Source organism: Antechinus flavipes, chromosome 1 (genome assembly GCF_016432865.1).
Source record: "Antechinus flavipes isolate AdamAnt ecotype Samford, QLD, Australia chromosome 1, AdamAnt_v2, whole genome shotgun sequence".
Lineage (NCBI taxonomy): Eukaryota > Metazoa > Chordata > Mammalia > Dasyuromorphia > Dasyuridae > Antechinus > Antechinus flavipes.
Window position 1 is genome coordinate 2,394,840 of NC_067398.1, and position 19,301 is coordinate 2,414,140.

Below are 19,301 nucleotides of genomic sequence, written 5' to 3' on the forward strand. Positions count from 1 at the left end.
GCCCCCTGGCAGTCAGTGAGGGAGCTGAGAGCCCACCCATGGCCTCCAAGCCCAGCCTCCATGCTCCTCCTCCTCGACTCCCATCCACCTCTGCCCCTTCCAAGCTCTGTGGCTATGGAGCACTCAGTCTCAGAGTAAAATGGGAAGGATAACAGAGACAGAGTCTGGACATAAAGGTCCCTCGTCACACCAGCTGTCATTAACGACAATCCCAGGAAGAGGGGCTGGGTATAAGCTCTCGGAGGCTGGTTTCTGGGGCCTCTTTCCAAGCCCTCCTGGCTCTTCCTCATGCACCTGGACCTCCTCTACCTCCTGGAAGAGACCTAGGCTTCAGCCTCAGATACCTCCAGGCCTCTGTGCCTTGTTCCTAGCTGTGACACAAGGCCAGTGCCCCATGACCACAGGAGCCACGGGAGGACACGACACCTGAAGGCTACCTTCTAGCTCCCGCAGGGCAGAGAGGAGGAAACTGAGCCCTTCTGAGGTCACATGATTTGCTCCAGGTCCCACAGCTAGTGACCGGCCGCTCAGGACCCCCAGCTCCTGGGACAGCTCCCTTCTGTAATAATGGAAAAATGAAGATGGCTGGGGACTCTGTCCCACCCTTGGTACTTTCAGTGCAAACTCTTCTCCAGAGAGCAGGGTGATCAAGGGGTTCTTGACTCCAGTCTTTAAAAATAGAAAAAAGGAAAAAAATCACCCTTCCACTCAAAAATCAAATACTTAAAAGTGCATTTATAGGGCAAAGAAGAGGCTGAGGCGAAACCTTTTTCTCCTTCCTCCTCCCCCTCTTCCTCCTCTTCGTCTTCTTCCTCCTCCTCTTCTTGTTCCCCCTCCTCCCCTTCCTCCCAGATACAGACCAAGCAGAACTGGGAAGAGACTCCTGGAAGAAAAAGGACTGATTTGGTTCGATTGGTGTTGATATTTGGAGGATGGAGTTAGAGGGAATGAAGAAAAATGCATTGGAAGTACTTTAAAGGGGTCATTTAGCAAAACTGGACAAATAGTAGTCTACAAATGGACACCCAGTCTCCGAGAGGAGGAGGAGTGGAAGATAGGGAAAGGGAAGAAGAGCAAAGAGGAGCAGGGAGAGGATAAAGAGGGAGAGAAGGAGGGAAAGGGGAAAGGAAAGAAGAGGAAAAGGAGGAGGAAGAGAGGGAGGCGGTTTTACCTCAGCTTACTATTCTTTGTCCTATAAATTCATTTTTAAGTGCTTGTTTTTGAGAGGAGAGTAATTTTGTTCTTTTTCTTTTGTGTCTAAGGAAAACATTCCCTCCCTTTTCCTTTCATCCATTTCCTTTTCTATCGCTCCCCCTGCTGAAAACATCTAAGATTAATCTCCAAGAATTTGTTGCTTACTTGATTAACTCAAGTCTCGGTTTTTCTGTCTGACTGTAGCTCTGTCTCTTTTATTTCCTTCTCTCTCTCTGCATTTATGCCTCCACTCTCTTTCTTTCTATCCTTTTCTGTTCTATCCTTCAGAAGTGACTGATTCTTTGATGTTTAAGCTATCATTGCCTCTCAGAAGACTTATTGACCAGCTAACGCCCTCCATCAAGTAATCCCTAAGGTTTGTCAGGACTGGATTTGTCTTCTGTTTTCCTCTTTTGGAGACTCCCATAGATTTAAGTATCCACTAAAATTCTTCATAATTTTGAATTCACCTGTGACAAAACATTCCACTGTAAAGAATGGAGGCTTTACTGTTCCAAGATCAATCCTGATTAGTTCATATAGAAAGGAAGCGATACATCTGAGCTGCTCTGGGAGAAGAGTCCATGAGGTTCACAGCCAAGCTAAACCTGACTAGAGAAAGGTAGGGAAGGTAAAGAAGCCCAAGGATGAGGGTCTGGGAAGCTGGGGGTTGCCCAAGCGTTGGTCAAACTGACACGGTAGGGAAGCATAGTGGCCAATTTTTAACATGAGCAGTGCCAAGTGACAGCAGAGCACATGAGGCAAACAATCTAGAATCGTGAAGAAAGAACTGGGGCACGAGTCAGGGGGAGCAGGGCTCCGGGGGTCAAGCTGGTGTGGAGGGAGATGTGGCAATCCACGTGCTATGTGCTCATGGCATTCCCCACGTGGTCAACTCTGATGACAATTTATCTCCCCTGAAGATGACCAGGAACAGTTTGTTTGCCACACAGTGCCCAATGGACCAAGAGGGAAATGGCCATTTTGTCTAATGCTTTGGCTGGGACACTAACTAAATGCCCTGTTCCTTTCTTCTCCAACCATCTCTTCCTTAGAGAAAGGTCTTTTTCCTCTCTGGTCAAAAATGAAGTCATTCCACCATAAGCTCTACCCCATGAAGCAGTCATCTCTGATTGGTCTAAAGGAAGGACTCAGTTGTTCCCCAGGTTTGAGACAGCTATTTATCACAATGTCTCACAATCCACAGTCAAGGCCCAACGCTACAGCCCCATCTTCTGCGGCTTCCCTCATGATTGAATCGATTCTAGCTCCCATTTTTTCCCCAGGATATTTATGGGATCTGGATGACCAGGCCATTATTAACAAAAGAAAAGATATCACTTGCTTTATTCTCCCTCGTCACAGTAGTCTCAGTGTAGCAATAATAACAACATATGATGTTGACAGATGTTCTGCCATTGAAAATTCCCGATAGATTCACTCACGTCCTGAGGCTGTCCATGATGTCAGTAGAGCCCGTCATGGTTAGTTGAGGGATAAAGGCAGAGATTTCAAGATGATCATATCCGGAAACTAGAAAACCAGGGTTGGGCAGCTAACAAACTGGGAGACAGTCAGGGATCCCAAGATATGTTGACTGACTAGAGAGCATTACTCAATACAATGATGTTTGATGAAGATAAATGCAAAGTCCTGCATTTGGGTTCAAAAAATAAGCTTCACTGTCTCAGCCTGGGAGCCATCTCACAGGAACCCGAATCTAGGCGGTTCTCATGTGGGTTCCAAACCCGATTTCCCTTTCAGAGGCTTCCTGCTCTTTGAAAAAGGTCAGTGCATTAGATGTTTCTCATCCAATGTCCTATTTCGTTATCTCAGCCAATCGGTTACTTGGGTGGCCCATGGAGAAAAGATTTCTGATTTATTATTTCCTGATGTTGACCTGCCAGGAAAGTCTAAAATGCAGTTAGAAGGGAAGATACTGGGATAAAATCCCACTGGGAGAGAGGAATTCTCCTGGACTCTCAGAGAGCTGCCACAATAGGAATTCCTAATTTCCTGCATGGTGGTAGTTAGGGAAGAGGGGCTTTGCAGGCAGCCAGTGGGGGTGTTGGGGGGCGGGTTGAGAGCTTCATGTGTTTCCTGGGAATATTTGGGTCCCTGTGAGGTTTTTTCATCTTTTTTAATTTCCTGGGAGTAGGACAAAGGGATCATGATTGGAACTGTGTATTTGGGACTCGGAGTGATTGACTCTGCCCAGGGCACCGTGTCACCTGCATTGGGGGAAGCCTAAAGAGGGCTATCCATAGTCTGGTAAAAGATTTCCCTGGGGGAGGGATAAGGAGAAAATGTTAATCCATTTAGAGCAAGCTGGGAACACATGAGCCCAGAGTCTTAGGGATTCCTGGGTGACATGATCTCAGGCCGAGTTTCCGGGAATAAAGAAGCCCAAACTACACCCTTCTGATCGTACCACATGTAGTTCTGGGTTTGAGTCCCGGGTGCCCCGGCCAGACAGTTTCCAGGGAGCATCACAGCCAGAAAATAGAAGATCTTGGGTTTCAGACATTGGGACCAGCTGAGGGAACTGGATCCATTAAGTTTGAAGGAGGAGAGCGGCGCCAGATGCGTGAGAGCGGTCTGAAACCATCTTTGTTGCGCGGAATGGGAGTCGGGGTGGGCTCCAGAACAGGTGAGGATCGCAGGCAAATGAAGGCGGATCTAAGAGGAGATGCTCTCTCATATCCGAGTGGCCCCAAAGCGGGAGAAGCCCCCTTGGGTTGCTGTGGTTCCTCCTTCTTGGCGGACTTTACCAGTGACCATGAGCGGTTGTCGGATGTGCAGGAGGAGGGATCTGCTTGGTGAGGTGGGACGAAAGAGCGGGCTGCCGGGGTCCCTGCCACCTTTGGGAGGCTGCGTGGGGGAGGGGCTGGAGCTGGAACACGCCTCTGCCCCCGGTCGTCTCCCTACAGGCAGCCTGGATTCTGCTTATTTCCCCAAGAAACAGGAGGCCGGACTCGGCTCCCGGCCCGGGCTGAGATGTGCAGAGCTGACAGGCAGATCCTTGCTCTGTGGTGCCACCAGGAGGCGGGTGGGCGAACGGCAATCCGGACGGACAAGACTGGCAAAGCCCGCAGCGCGAGTTCTCCGAGGGGTTCCAGGAACAGGGGGATGTTGCAGCCGGGAAGGGAGTGACTCCCCGGCCCCTCCCCCTCCAGCGGAGGGCCTCAGCCTGGGCCTGTGACGTCGGTGCCGATTTGGAGAAGTCAGAAAGCACAGATCCGATAACAAAGAAACTGCGAGGAAGAGACGGGGCCGAGCTCTGGACCCCGAAGAAAGGAAGTCGTTTCCTTCTCGCGGCCCGTCCGGGGCACGGAAAGGAGGCCGGGGAGAGATTCCCAAGGACCCGCCAAGCTGGGGCAGCCTTTAAGTAACCATTGGTCCGAGCCAGGGAGCACTCACGGCCAACCCCCCCGCTGACTCATCCATGCGGCTGCTCCTGGGGCAAGGGGATGGGCTAGAAAAACATGCGTCTCAACGGCCGACTTTCCACGTTGTCAGGGAGCACCGCGGCTCCCTTCCATTATTTCTTCAGTACCTCACCGTGGTGGGCGGCAGTTTTCTAAGGGGTCTCATAGTCCCCTCCCTCCATTATTAAACAGGCTCCGGAGATGGCCCCGCAACGCAGCATCAAGCCAAGGGCTCGTCACTAGAGCTTGAATCGGGGAGAGGAACTTCTTACTCCGCACTTACATCTGAATGAAAGGCTTTCAAGACCTTTTGGAAATCGGGTTGTGTGAGCATTATCTCCATTTTACAGATGGAGAAATTGAGGCTTTGAACGAGCGACTTATCACAATCACAAAGCACATGGTGAACTCTTATTCCCATAGCAGGAATTGTGTTTGCTATTGAACATTTCGATGAGGAACTAAGATAAAGGCGCAAATGATCTGGCCGCTATTTTCCAGATGGCCAAAAAAGGCCAGAAGTGAGACGTGAGATGGCACCGTATCCAGAAAACCTTTCCTGACACTCGGATATCGAACTGATTTAATGGGATTCTGCATAAGGAGATAAGGGGAAGGGTCAGCTGCGGTTTTTAAAAATCAGCTCTCCTTGCCCAAAATGGAGGAGAAAGCAAGCTTTAAGGGCCCCAAGCTGAATTTGAGTTAACAGCGGAATATGGCAGCTAATGCTGCTAGGGGATGTCACAGTGCATAGAGATCTGGGCCAAGAACAGAGACTACCCTGGGTAAACCAGCGACCTTCCGCAGGGCACTCAATTGTCTGCCTCAGTTTTGTCATCTGAAAAATAGGAATAATAGTAGCAGAGCTGTTGTGAGATGGAATTAGATCCTATTTGGAAAGTGCTTTGCAAACTTTAAAGATCCTATAAATACTAGTTTTTATTTGCATTGATAATGTTATTTTAGATTATATTGAGAAGCATAACGTCCATGATGCTCTGCCCCTTTCGCCCACTAAAGTTACCCTGTGTGTACACACATACACACTCACACATTCATTCACACTCACACACACAAAACATGTACATATATAATACAGATATATCTCTATATATGCCTATCTATGCGTACATTACCCATGTTTGCAAGGAACTCTGTGAAGTCAAAGATAATTCCCCTTTTCTCTTTGTATTCCTGGTGTCTGGCGCATAGTAGCTGCTTAAAACTTGTTGCCGATGATTGATTTCCTAGGACGGTAAAAGTTCAGGGTCCGACTGCTCCACCTCGTAAAATCACAACCAGATGATTGAGCTCAATTCATCATTCCAGACTTTAGCCAGGATGGCGATGGGCTAGAGTGTGTAGAGAGGATAGAACAAGGCTGGAGGAGGCCGGCTAGACCGTGTCCAATGATAACTCATTAAAGGACTTATCCTTTAGTGAATTATTCTGGGTCTCAAGAAAGGAAGACTTTGGGGGGAACATGGAGCTACCTTCTGGAATGGAAAGGTGAGCCCATGGAAGAATCAATGAACTTGATCTGTTTGGCCTGAAGGGTTTGATTGAGAAGTGGTAGAGGCTGGAATAAAACAGAAAGAAACAGAGAGACAGAGATGAATAGAGACAAGAGAAAGGGGGAGATAAGGTGGGAAGAAAGAAGACAGAAGGAAGGAAAAAAGAGAAGAGAAGAAGATGCGGGCAGCATGGGCTACAAGGAGCAGGACTGGAAGTCCTCAAAGTGGCCGCAGGGCGAAGACATTGTAGAGATGACTCTTGGCCAGTTCTACACTTAACTTGATGGCCACCGGGGTCCCTTAACACCCTACGACCATTTGAACCCAATTCCCAAATTCCAAGTCCCACACTCTTTCCACTGTTTACTTGGCCTCTGCCAGTGCGAGCTAACGAAGGAATGAAACTTCTAATAGAAGAATTTTGTCATTAGGAAAGCTAATGGAAACGAACCCAAGCTCTCCTCCCCAGTAACTCGTCGCCGAAGCCTGGCCACGGTCATTGTCCGCACTCGCAGGAGCCCCACGTGAGGACCCAGCATGGCTGAGGTGTGAGCCCAAGAACAGCACAGCGATGGACGGCCAAAGTAAGCCTGACCTTGGTCTCCCGGCCCCAGAGCCCTCCCCAAATACGCTCCAGCCTTTGTCCAGGAGTGGACGAGGACCCCTCAGATCGCAAACCCTCTCTGACGATCGCTGCCTCGAGCCGCTGGGTTTCTCCAGATGTGGCTAGATTTTCTCGGAGCCTTGCCACTCCCCCCGACCCCAATCTGGTTTAAACCACACCTTCCCAGACACGGGGTCCTGACTGACCTTGTTGAGCGTGGCCGGCCGCCTCTGACCGTCCCATTCCCGGTCCCCTTTGTGGACTCGGCCAGCCGGCATATTGGACCCCGACGTGCTGGAAGAAGAGCCTCGCGGCGCTGGCCGGGGAGGGACCTGTTGGTGGCAGGCCCTTCCTGCGCAGAAGTAGCCCCGCCACGCTGCTAATTGGCCCCCAGGAGGCTCTGCCTGTCGCTGCGCAGGAAACGCGGTCACGAGGAGGGCCTCCGTGGGCTGATGTGGGACCTGTGGGCAGAACCGATCGCCTTCTGGAGCTTGGGTGGGTAATTAATCATCGGCGTCCTCCACGGCGAGAACACGCCCTTTGTGGGCAGAGGCGAGGCTAATAGACTCTCCGAGGTGCTGAATTGCTTCCATAAATCACGGCTGTCACGCCAGGGTGCTTATCATGTACCAGAACATAAGTTACCGCCAGTCTTTATGGAGCCTTTCCGAGACGGGATTTGTGTAAATGGAAACGCATCGGAGCTCGTCGCCCGCACGCAATTAGGAGCCTCCCAGTAGCCTCCCTCCTTCCCGGTGGGGCAGAGCCTCCCCGGGAAAGCCTCGCGGCTCCCTGTTTTCGCCTTGCCCTTTAGAGCCAAGATTTATCCCCTTTGCCCAGGAAACCGTTGCTGTTCACAAATGAGTCGGCCCTTCCTTCTCACCTTGTTTAAATACAAAATACTTTCCTTTTCAGTGACACAACAGTTCACTCTGAGGAGAGGGAAAAAGATCAATAAACAAGCCGGGTCTGTGTAACTGGACGCGCTCTCGTCCCTGAGCCCTTGGCTTCCGGGCCTGCCCCACTCCTTCAGCTTCCCTCCTGCACAGTCACCGCTCCCAAAGGGGGACGGCGAGTGTCCCTCCGGGGCGGGAGCTCCTCTGGTTGGCCGACTCCTTCGTGTCACCAGGCAGATGCCATGGGTCGGCCCCCGGGGTTCTGGGCTCCCACTGTCCAGGAGCAGAAGGACTTTTCCGTTTAGATCTTGCCGTAGTTGACTTGGCAAGCTGGGATTTCAGTTTGGACCAGGTGAGCCACTCCCAGTTCCATTTCCATTGTATTTACCTGTGTAGCTTTCCTTGTACTTCAGGATGGTCCCAGGAAAGGGGCCCCCAGCCCCAGCTATTTCCCGGGAGATGATTTTGAGGAGCCCAGGCCGTGTGAGGCATTTGCTGCTTGGTGGTCCCCGCCGTGTAACCGGATGATTTTAGGATTCATCCTAGCGTCTGCTCGACATGGAAAGCTCCCCTTCATCGTGGGATTGTGCGGAGGGTCGCTGGCTTCCAGCCCCCTGGATGGCGCTCCTCATCCTCTGATAGCTGAAGTAACGGGGAGCTGACCCTGGGACCCTAAAGGTTCTGCCCATAGGATGCAAGTCCCCCCCCCAAAGAGGGAAGAGTCTGGGGGCGGACACAGCGGCAGGTGAATGTCTGGGCCACAGACAAGCCCAGTTAAGGAAAGGGGAGATCAAGGGAAGTGCGGCCAGGAAAGGAAGGCTTGTCACCTGACAAGCCGAGAAGGACTTGACTTCGGGAGGGCTCAAGGCTTCCCAAGCCAGCGTCCGCTGTGGAGGAAGACGAGCTTCCCAGAGGACTTGTCAAACCCTAAGCTTGAGGACCGGTGACCTCAGCAGGCCAGCGGGCACGGGGACGACGGCACAGAAAGTTCTGAAGCTTAAGGAGTTCCAGTGCAGAGGCTGGCTCCCTGTCCCGGCTCCCTGATCCCCTCCAACCTCCAGGAGAGGCTGCCTCTCCTCCTGGGAGAGCCTGGCAGGCCCGCAGGGGACAGAGCCTCCCTCTCTAGCCCGGCCCAGCCTGGAAGCCAGAAACATCTGAGTCAGAGCAGACTCGCTCTGGTCCCAGGACTTGGGGAACTTTGGGCCACATTTGCTCCTGCTCTAAGGTTTTCACCCTGGTTTGTGTGGATCAATTGTGTGGGTCAGCGTGGACTAATCATCTTCATTTGACCGTCCCTAATAAGGGCAGGGCAACGCCTTCGGCCCCTGCCTTAACCTGTAGTCAGCCTCCTCTCTGACAGGGAGGGAAGTGAGGCCCGAAGGGAGAAAGGGATTTATCCAAGGCTGAGACACAGAGAAGGAAAGCTCCTCCTGGGAGTCGGGAGAGACTTCTGAATTGGGCCGTACTTGGGACCTATCTTGTTAAGGTATCGCAACATCACTTGCTGTGGACACCGGAGGCGGAAATCATCAGACACTCTGGGGAAATGGCAGCCCCGTTGCTGAGAGAGCCGGCGCAGCCGCTGCTTTGGGGAGCCCTTCGTCTCACAGATGGGAAAGGGGGGTCACAGATTAGTTTGTCCTGGAGCCCCCAGTGCGCATTTAATGCATGCAGGGGCCCTTCTCCTGTGCAGGGGCTCTTCCTTCTTGTGTGCAGGGGCCCTTCTCGTGTGCAGGGGCCCTTCTCGTGTGCAGGGGCCCTTCTCGTGTGCAGGGGCCCTTCTCGTGTGCAGGGGCTCTTCTTCTCGTGTGCAGGGGCCCTTCTCATGTGCAGGGGCCCTTCCTTCTCGTGTGCAGGGGCCCTTCTCATGTGCAGGGGCCCTTCTCGTGTGCAGGGGCCCTTCTCGTGTGCAGGGGCCCTTCTCGTGTGCAGGGGCCCTTCTCATGTGCAGGGGCCCTTCTCGTGTGCAGGGGCTCTTCCTTCTCGTGTGCAGGGGCCCTTCTCGTGTGCAGGGGCCCTTCTCGTGTGCAGGGGCTCTTCCTTCTCGTGTGCAGGGGCCCTTCTCGTGTGCAGGGGCTCTTCCTTCTCGTGTGCAGGGACCCTTCTCGTGTGCAGGGGCTCTTCCTTCTCGTGTGCAGGGGCTCTTCCTTCTCGTGTGCAGGGACCCTTCTCGTGTGCAGGGGCTCTTCCTTCTCGTGTGCAGGGGCCCTTCTCCTGTGCAGGGGCCCTTCTCGTGTGCAGGGGCCCTTCCTTCTCGTGTGCAGGGGCCCTTCTCATGTGCAGGGGCCCTTCTCGTGTGCAGGGGCCCTTCTCGTGTGCAGGGGCCCTTCTCGTGTGCAGGGGCTCTTCCTTCTCGTGTGCAGGGGCCCTTCCTTCTCGTGTGCAGGGGCCCTTCTCATGTGCAGGGGCCCTTCTCGTGTGCAGGGGCCCTTCTCATGTGCAGGGGCCCTTCTCGTGTGCAGGGGCTCTTCCTTCTCGTGTGCAGGGGCCCTTCTCGTGTGCAGGGGCCCTTCTCGTGTGCAGGGGCTCTTCCTTCTCGTGTGCAGGCCCTTCTCGTGTGCAGGGGCCCTTCTCGTGTGCAGGGGCTCTTCCTTCTCGTGTGCAGGGGCCCTTCTCGTGTGCAGGGGCTCTTCCTTCTCGTGTGCAGGGACCCTTCTCGTGTGCAGGGGCCCTTCTCGTGTGCAGGGGCCCTTCCTTCTCGTGTGCAGGGGCCCTTCTCGTGTGCAGGGGCCCTTCCTTCTCGTGTGCAGGGGCCCTTCTCGTGTGCAGGGGCTCTTCCTTCTCGTGTGCAGGGGCCCTTCTCTGCCAGACCAAGCATTGGAGAAGGACTTCGGGGCAGGATTTATCCACTGGAGAGCAGAGGATGTCCTTGTGTGGAGGCCTCTGGCTCCTGCAGCCACCAGCCAGGTAATCCTAGGCAAGTGACCCCGTCTCTCTGCCTCAGCTGCCTCATCTGTAGAACAGGAGATGGGAATCACTTCCAGCCCAGGGGGTTGTGAAGATCAAATCAGGGAATGACTGTGAAGCGCTTTGCAGACCTGAGAGTGCCATAAGTGACTATTGCTCCCAGAGGACCAGCAGAGTAATGGAAGAGCATCACTTCCTCCCACCTTTCATTTCCTCCTAGATTATCCACCCTGTCTCCTGGCCTGGGATGTCAGCACCCAGCTGCCCACTTTGCCTAGATTCAAGGCTCCCACCAGGGGAGTCAATGTGGGAGCCAGGCCCTGGTTCCCGCTGACCCTGACCTCCTGCCCTGGTGCCCGCCGACCCTGACCTCCTGCCCTGGTGCCCGCCGACCCTGACCTCCTGCCCTGGTGCCCGCCGACCCTGACCTCCTGCCCTGGTGCCCGCCGACCCTGACCTCCTGCCCTGGTGCCCGCCGACCCTGACCTCCTGCCCTGGTGCCCGCCGACCCTGACCTCCTGCCCTGGTGCCCGCTGACCCTGACCTCCTGCCCTGGTGCCCGCTGACCCTGACCTCCTGCCCTGGTGCCCGCTGACCCTGATCTCCTGCCCTGATGCCCGCTTAGAATCTAGCCCTAGGGGGCGGCCATTTCTGCCAGGAGCTGGCTAACTGTTCTGTCTCAGTTTTATTTTTATTGAACTGACAGGAAAGGAATCCGCAATGGGAGTTCCCAGGTCCCCTTCCCATGCCCCAGACGTCGCTGTCCAAAGCCTCCCCACTGATGCTCCCTGAGGAGGGAAGATGCCCCCAAAGGCGCTCTGCTCCGGCCAGACCAAGACCGGGGAGGGGGCAGGGGCAGGTCTGCTGCCCCTCATCCCAAGGCCCCGGCACCAAAAGCACCCTCAGGGCCACGCGTTCCTCCCCCGCCAGCCCCGTGGCTCTTTGCCATCTAGGCTTGGACACCGACAAGATGTCCCCGTCAGCGTCTCCAGCCCCGAAGCTGGGAGACGGGGGTGGGGAGGAGAAGGGAGCTCCATTTCTCTATGAGCTGCCGCCCTCCCTCCCACCCTCCTTCTGACAGCCGGCCTCCCGGGAGGCAGCTCCGGAGATTGGGCCACAGAAGGGCCTCCACCTGCCCCTCCCCAAAGGCTAACCTTCCTTTATTAAAACTTGGGTTTCCAAAGACTGGGCTCTGGGTCCGTGGAGGCACCAAGGAAGCCACCGGGGCAGCGGAGGCCGAGCCAAGGGAACGTTTGCGGAGGGAGAGAGGCTGCCTGGGAACTGTCCAAAAGGAGTCCGGGAAGCCAGCGCGTGGACGGCCGTGCCTGTGGGAGGCTCTTTAGAATGACTAGGACCTCACCCCCCCACACGCACATTCCGAGACCCGGGCTTGCTTCTGAGCGGGTTCACGGTCCGGCCCGGAGGAGGCTGCCGGCCTGCACTCTGTGCTCAGGGCCTTAGTCACATCCAGGACTCGAGGCTCTCCTGCCCTGCTGGGAAGCAGCCCTTTGGGGCACAATCAGGAAGCCCTTGGGCGCGCCATCTCCAGAGCGAAGGTTCTCCCGAATCCCTGTGACTCCTGTTTGTGGGGAGCTTCCGAGCCCCGAGATCGCTCTTGCCTGGCTCAGTCTCCTTGTGCTGGGAGAGGAGGGGGAGCTGCCCCCCGCCCTGGCGCTGTGCCCCCGATGCCCCCACAGAGCCAACATTGGGAGTGGGAACGTAACCCTGTGCGGCCGGGTCTCCTCTGAGCTACTCCCTTCTCCCCGGGAGCACAGGGCTTCTGTAGGAGGCGCCGGGGCTCCTGTGCCGGGGTCTCTCCTATCGATTCCAAAGCTCTCCCGAGAGACCTGGGGAGCCTCCTTGGGCCCTTCTGGCCGCGGGGGCTCCGGCCCCGGGCGAGGTTTCCATAACCAGTCTGAGGTGCACGTGCTTGGCGAGAGTGCGGCGGGGACCTGTGCTTTCTGGGTGGCGTTGAGCCGGGATCAGAGACCCCATCCGTTCCTCGGTGCGTCTCAGCGTCAGAGGCTGAATCCGGGGCACAATCATCCGCAACCTACAAAGCACCCTCGCTCCCCCCACTCTAGTTTTGGCTTCTAGGCTTCAGATTGAAGACTTTGCCATCGGCATGGTAACTGACCTAGCAATATGATAACTGACCTAGAGCCGTGGTGGCTGACCTAGAGCCGTGGTGGCTGACCTAGAGCCGTGGTAACTGACCTAGAGCCGTGGTGGCTGACCTAGAGCCGTGGTAACTGACCTAGAGCCGTGGTAACTGACCTAGAGCCGTGGTGGCTGACCTAGAGATGTGATAACTGACCTAGAGCCGTGGTGGCTGACCTAGAGATGTGATAACTGACCTAGAGCCGTGGTGGCTGACCTAGAGATGTGATAACTGACCTAGAGCCGTGGTGGCTGACCTAGAGATGTGATAACTGACCTAGAGCCGTGGTGGCTGACCTAGAGATGTGATAACTGACCTAGAGCCGTGGTGGCTGACCTAGAGCCGTGGTGGCTGACTTAGAGCTGTGGTAACTGACCTAGAGCCGTGGTGGCTGACCTAGAGCCGTGGTGGCTGACCTAGAGATGTGATAACTGACCTAGAGCCGTGGTGGCTGACCTAGAGCCGTGGTGGCTGACCTAGAGCCGTGGTGGCTGACCTAGAGCCGTGGTAGCTGACCTAGAGCCATGCTGGCTGACCTAGAGCCGTGGTGGCTGACCTAGAGCCGTGGTAACTGACCTAGAGCCGTGGTGGCTGACCTAGAGCCGTGGTGGCTGACCTATAGCCGTGGTGGCTGACTTAGAGCTGTGGTAACTGACCTAGAGCCATGGTGGCTGACCTAGAGCCGTGGTGGCTGACCTAGAGCCATGGTGGCTGACCTAGAGCCGTGGTGGCTGACCTAGAGATGTGATAACTGACCTAGAGCCGTGGTGGCTGACCTAGAGCCGTGGTGGCTGACTTAGAGCCGTGGTAACTGACCTAGAGCCGTGGTGGCTGACCTAGAGCCGTGGTGGCTGACCTAGAGATGTGATAACTGACCTAGAGCCGTGGTGGCTGACCTAGAGCCGTGGTGGCTGACCTAGAGCCGTGGTGGCTGACCTAGAGCCGTGGTAACTGACCTAGAGCTGTGCTGGCTGACCTAGAGCCGTGGTTGTCCCCACTGAAGGCATCTGACATTTCTGAAACACCAGGCTAAAAAGTCTGGGAACTGTACGCAGCCTCGTTTCACTGCAGTGGTGACTGGGCGAGGGTGAGAGCACCTCCCATCATCCAGAGCCACAGCACTGCCCTACAGTGCCACTGAGCTTCTCCACGGTCTCCGGGAGTTCTCGGGACTCACAGTCTTCAGACTGAGAGGGACGATACAGGCCATCAAGGCTGGAAGCTTCATTTTGCAGATGAGGAAACTGAGGTTCCAAGAACTACCTGGGTTGGAGAAGGCTTTGGCAGAATTCCTAGCTCGAGTCATCAGGGTCACTTGAACTTCTCATCCTGGCCACTCGTCTCTTGTTTGTTCTTGTTGCCAATTAAGGCCCAGTTAATTTAATTAGTTACTAAGTGCAAGTCAAATTCTTGGTGTGAAGGAGATCGTCAGGGACCATGTTCCATCTTCTAGTCACCTCTGAGGCTTGTCTAATGGCACGGTCCCCTCATCCACAGGGACAGGTTGCAGACTTGCCTTTTGTCCTCCTGAGCCCACACAGGGGATGTCATCTACCTGAGAGGTACAAGTAAGATGAGAGATTTGAACCCAGGACCTGTGACTCCAAAGTCACGGCCCTGCCCATCATATTTTATTCTGCCACCTCCCGGTCTCCAAAGCGAATTCTGTGTCCTCTGGTCCAATTTCCATATTTTATACAGATTATACTGGGGTCTGCTGAGGTCAGTGGGCACAAGCAGAGCTGAAAGGGGAACCCCGCGTTCTGTGGTTCTAGATTCTATGGCGCTAGCTTCTAGATCAAAGCCAGGAAGGCCTGAACTCACTTCCTGTCTCCGACCGTCACCAGTTGCGTGACTTTGGTCGTTTCTGAACCTTTCTGGGCCTCAGTGTCCTCAGCCATAAAAATGAAGGCATTGGAGCCGATGGTTTCTCGAGTCTCTTCCAGCTTTGAATCGATGATTCTGTGATTCTTGGCCAAGGATAAATGTCTTTTGTTAGACTGTGAGCCCTCGGGCTCCCGTAGGCCCCGGGACTTTCCATACTGGGAGGGCTGCGGAAGGGAGGAAGGAGGTTCCTGCCACTTCCTTCCCCTGAGCCTCCTCCTATTGGAAGTAAGCCCCCGGCGTGCCTGAATGCCCCGACACAGCCTGGCCACAGAACCACGGCAGCCCCGGGGCGGAGCACCCCACAGAGAGCCCCGGGGAAGAGCGGGGGCTGCCCGGTGAGCAGAGGCCAGGTGGGCATGTCTCAGGGGCCCCCAGGGAAAGTCACAGGGATTCGTGAATAGAAACGGGCCTTGCTCGCCGGGATGTTTTCACCTGAAAATTAGCCACAGTTCCCCCCCCCCCCCCCCCCCCCCCCCACCCCCCGGCCCTGATAAATGTGTATTTGCCTTCCCTGCGTTTGCTGTGAAAACCTCCTCCTGTAAAATTGATGCATATTAGAATATTTACCAGCCATGGAGGGGAGGCAGCTCTGGAAGAGCAGGGAGGGAGCCCAGGGAAAGCTGCCCTAGAGGAGCCTAGGGCGCCTCAGGCCCCTCCAAGCACCCGCCCATCCCTTCTCTTCTAGAAGTGCTGGTTGTCGCCTTTCTGTGCCCACCCCTCACGTCTTAGCAGGTGTCAGGCACACAGTAGGTGCTTACTAAAGGCTAGTTTGGTGAATGACCAGCACCTTCTGCTTAGACAGCACCGCAGCTTTCCTGGGGCTACAGGATGCCTTCCTTACAGCCCCAGAGCCCCGCCCACAAGCTGGGGGAGTCCAGAGTCCTGGACTTTGGCATAAATAACTGGAAGAAAAAACTGTTCTGTAAGTGGACCCTGGGAGAGTGGTCAGTCCTGAGAACTCCCGGAGACCGGGGAGAAGGCAACTGGACATGTTCTAGGGGCGAGGCTGACGTGGCTCTGGAAGGTTTGCCTTTTTTGGAAGCCACAGTTTCAACAAAATCTCTCCAAGAGACACGGAGAAAGGGGGAGGCTCTCGGAAAGCCGAGATCCCAAGTCTCTTTTTTAAAAAACTTTTTATTGACAGAACCCATGCCAGGGTAATTTTTTACAGCATCATCCCTTGCACTCGCTTCTGTTCCGACTTTTCCCCTCCCTCCACCCCCTCCCCCCAATGGCAAGCGGTCCTTTACATGTTAAATAGGTTGCAGTATATCCTAGATACAATACATGTGTGCAGAACCGAACAGTTCTCTTGTTGCACAGGGAGAATTGGGTTCAGAAGGTAGAAATAACCCGGGAAGAAAAACAGAAATGCCAGCAGTTTGTATTCATTTCCCGGTGTTCTTTCTTTGGGTGTAGCTGCTTCTGTCCATCTTTGCGAGATTCCAAGTCGCAAAGCCAAAAGAACATACTTTGCTTCCATGGGCTGGATGTGTGAGCTCTAAGTGCAGGCAAAGCAGGACGGGCTTTGTCTCTGCCTGGGCATTCTGGGGGTTTTACTCTTCAAAGTCCACTTACTTCTGAATGGGGAGCTTCAGCTGTGTCCGCTCCAGGGCAGAGAGGATCTGGAGGGCTTGAAGCTGGGGAGGACCCAATAGCCTCCTTTTGGACAAAAGAGGAAACTGGGGTCTTGGGACACTCCTGAAACCATACGGGTGATATGGGCAGAGATGGACCTGAACACTGGCCTGAAGTCAGTGGCTCAATGCACACTCTCTCCCTCCTCCTCTTCCTCTTCCTCCTCTTCCTCCTCCTCCTCTTCCTCCTTCTTTCTTTCTCTCTCTCTGTCTCTCTCTCTCTGTCTCTCTCTGTCTCTCTCTGTCTCTCCTCTTTCTCTCTCTCCCCTTTTCTTTCTTTCTCTTTTCCTCCTCCTCTTGTTCCTCTGTCTTTCTCTCGTCTCTTTCGATCTCCATCTCTCTTCCTTTCTCTCTGTGTTTTTCTGTCCGTCTCTCTGTCTCCTTTCTCTCCCACTTTTCTTTTTCCCTCCTCCTCCTGGCATTTTTTGTTTAAGAAAAGTAACGAGTTTTTTCTCCCACAAGACACCATCCGTGCTGGTTCCGGCCACCATCTGAGGATGCCGTTTTTCTTCTTTCTCCAGGTTACCAGTCGGTCTTGTCCAATCAGCAGCAAGGCTTCCAAGGCCTCATGAGTGTGTCGCAGCCACCTCAGAGTCAGAGTCTGATGAGCAGCCCTCAAGGGAGTCAGGTGCAAGGCATGATGGTCCCCTATCCATCCATGTCTTCTTATCAGGTACCTTCTGCTATGTTTCTTCATCAGAGGACATTGCGGGTTGTGGGAAATGGAGATGACCGGGCTGATCAATACTCTCCTCCTCCTCCTCCTCCTCCTCCTCCTCCTCCTCCTCCTCCTCCTCCTCCTAAAGGGTCCCATCTCCACCATCCTTCAGGGCTGATTTAGTCTTCTCCACACCATGTTTAAAAGGAAGGCGAACTTCCTCCTACCTTCCTAGTAGGGACCATTGTAGAATTAATTAGCACTTATGAAGCTCTTTCATTTTGCATTATCAACTGACTGTGTGAGTGTGTGTGTGTGTGAATGTGAGTGTGTGTGTGTACATGGCAGGTGTGTGTGTGAATGTGAGTGTGTGTGACTGTGGGTGTGTGAGTGTGTGTGTGACTGTGGGTGAATGTGAGTGTGTGTGTACATGGCAGGTGTGTGTGTGAATGTGAGTGTGTGTGACTGTGGGTGTGTGAGTGTGTGTGTGACTGTGGGTGAATGTGAGTGTGTGTGTACATGGCAGGTGTGTGTGTGAATGTGAGTGTGTGTGTGAATGTGAGTGTGTGGGACTGTGGGTGTGTGAGTGTGTGTGTGACTGTGGGTGAATGTGAGTGTGTGTGTGTACATGGCAGGTGTGTGTGTGAGTGTGTAAGTGTGTATGTGAATGTGTGTGAGTGTGTGGGACTGTGAGTTTGCATGTGGCAGGTGTGTGTGAGAGTGTGTAAGTGTGTATGTGAATGTGTGTGAGTGTGTATGTGGCAGGTGTGTGCACATGCAGGAACTACCTCTCTGGGGGCTTGGAGGGCCGGCTTACAGCCCGTTCTCTGCCTGATAATTATGTGGACCCTGCACACAGAGGGTTCTAGATCTAGAACTAGAAGGCCCAGTCCCTCTTCTTTCTGAGAAGGACACTAAGATTTCCTTAAAAGAGCTGATCGGGATCCCAGATGGGAAGTGGGAACGTGGCTGTGACCCCCGGCTCCGGGCCCTGCTCCTCGGCTGCCCGAGCTGGAGTGCACAGAACCAGTCACAGCAAAGGGCTCTTCAAGCGGGGCTTTCTTCTGCCCCGCCCTAACACTCTCTGGTCTCACTGTCCGGGGTTCCGCAGGACCTCGGTGACCGCCCGGGTGCCCTTGAGCTAGAAAGGACGGGGAGGGCAGGAGGATGGGGAGGGGGGCCCGGGAACGCGGCCCCTTCCCTTCCGGCACAGCTGACCGGCGCTTCTCTTCCTCCAGGTGTCCATGACTCAGGGTTCTCCAGGGCTGCCCCAGCAATCCTACCAGCAGGCCCTCATGCTCCCCGGTCAGTCGGGCCCCAGCGCGGGAACGCTCCCCACGGCCGCCATGCCCGTCTACTGCAGTGTCATACCTCCATCCACCCAGGGCAACCTGAGGCTCATGACCCCCCACTGCCCCTCCCAGAGCGTCCCGGTGATCTCGGCGAGCTGCAGGACAAACTGCGCCAGCTCCCACAACGCGGGGTGGCCCGTGAAGTACTAGGCCGGGCGCCGAGCCCGCAGACCAAGCGTTCCCCCGCTCCCGGCGGGGAGAGGAGCCGGGGGTGGGGCGGGGAGACCCCCGTTCGTGACCCCCCCCCCTGCTGATAGTCCCCCCCACACAGAAGGATCGCAGTGTCGGCGGCTAACGGTGCATACACTTGTCATGTCTGCTGGGAAGGCCCCAGGGCTCAGCCAGGGACATGGTCTCATCAAGGTAAGATTATTTCCTACCGCTGAACACCACTGTGTAGATTGTAATATTCCTCATTTGGATTAGTTTTGTATTTTGTGTTGAGTTTGTGAAACTAAAAGTATTTAAGAAAATTATATAATAAAATCACATTGTACCAAAGCTGTAATGGAAAAAAACAGAGTTGCTGAATGGAAGGAATAATTTATATACACACCATAGAGTTTTTTATGGATATATACTGTATTGTAGTGTCTAACCCAAATAAAACTATTGACCTCCGGGAGGAAGGTCAGGTTTCTACCTCTGGCGTGGTCTCATCTCTTCGGTGCCTCTTCTAATCCATCCGTGGGGGCAACGCTCAGGGCGGGGGCGGGAGGCAGCTCCCCCTCCTCTGTCCCCCAGGGCTTACCCTGGATGGGGAACTTCAGTGACCTCTGTCATGGACTTCACTTAGGCCAGTGTTCAGTGGGACTTCTAATGGGCAGGTGCCGGGGACTCCAGGGCGACTCACTGGCCCCGTCCACAAGCTTTCCTTAAGCCCCGCTTACTACGCCCCAGTGGGCGGGGAGGCAAAGATGGCCACGGTAAAGCTCCTTTCCTCGGAGGACTTTCATTCTTCTACCTTTTTTTGTCACCAGCTTAAGTCACTAACTTAATTTGGCATCTTTTTTCATGCTTAACAAAGAAGAGAGAGAGGAAAGACTGCAGAAATCCCACTCAC

At 54.5% G+C, this 19,301-nt stretch overlaps 1 protein-coding gene and 1 long non-coding RNA gene across 30 annotated transcripts in view; one reads left to right on the forward strand and one right to left on the reverse strand.

Annotated features, from left to right (window-relative positions):
* Nucleotides 1-18,880, forward strand: part of ARPP21 (cAMP regulated phosphoprotein 21) — a 157,975-nt gene extending 139,095 nt beyond the window's left edge. The window contains 2 exon segments of the mRNA XM_051977361.1: nucleotides 16,750-16,901; nucleotides 18,125-18,880. Coding sequence (XP_051833321.1) covers nucleotides 16,750-16,901; nucleotides 18,125-18,388 — 416 coding nt within the window. The 3' untranslated portion in view covers nucleotides 18,389-18,880.
* Nucleotides 10,193-16,400, reverse strand: LOC127549387 (uncharacterized). 29 transcript variants are annotated; one of them, XR_007950578.1, is made up of 5 exons: nucleotides 13,521-16,400; nucleotides 13,401-13,460; nucleotides 13,081-13,140; nucleotides 12,941-13,020; nucleotides 10,193-12,880 (listed from the first exon to the last, which is right to left on the reverse strand). It is a non-coding gene; the product is annotated as an uncharacterized LOC127549387 (long non-coding RNA). The 29 variants fall into 29 exon arrangements; XR_007950580.1 differs by having other exon boundaries at nucleotides 10,193-12,800; nucleotides 12,861-13,020; XR_007950599.1 differs by lacking the exon at nucleotides 13,401-13,460 and adding an exon at nucleotides 13,241-13,300 and having other exon boundaries at nucleotides 10,193-13,020; nucleotides 13,081-13,200; nucleotides 13,681-16,400.
* Nucleotides 18,881-19,301: the final 421 nt, after the last annotated feature.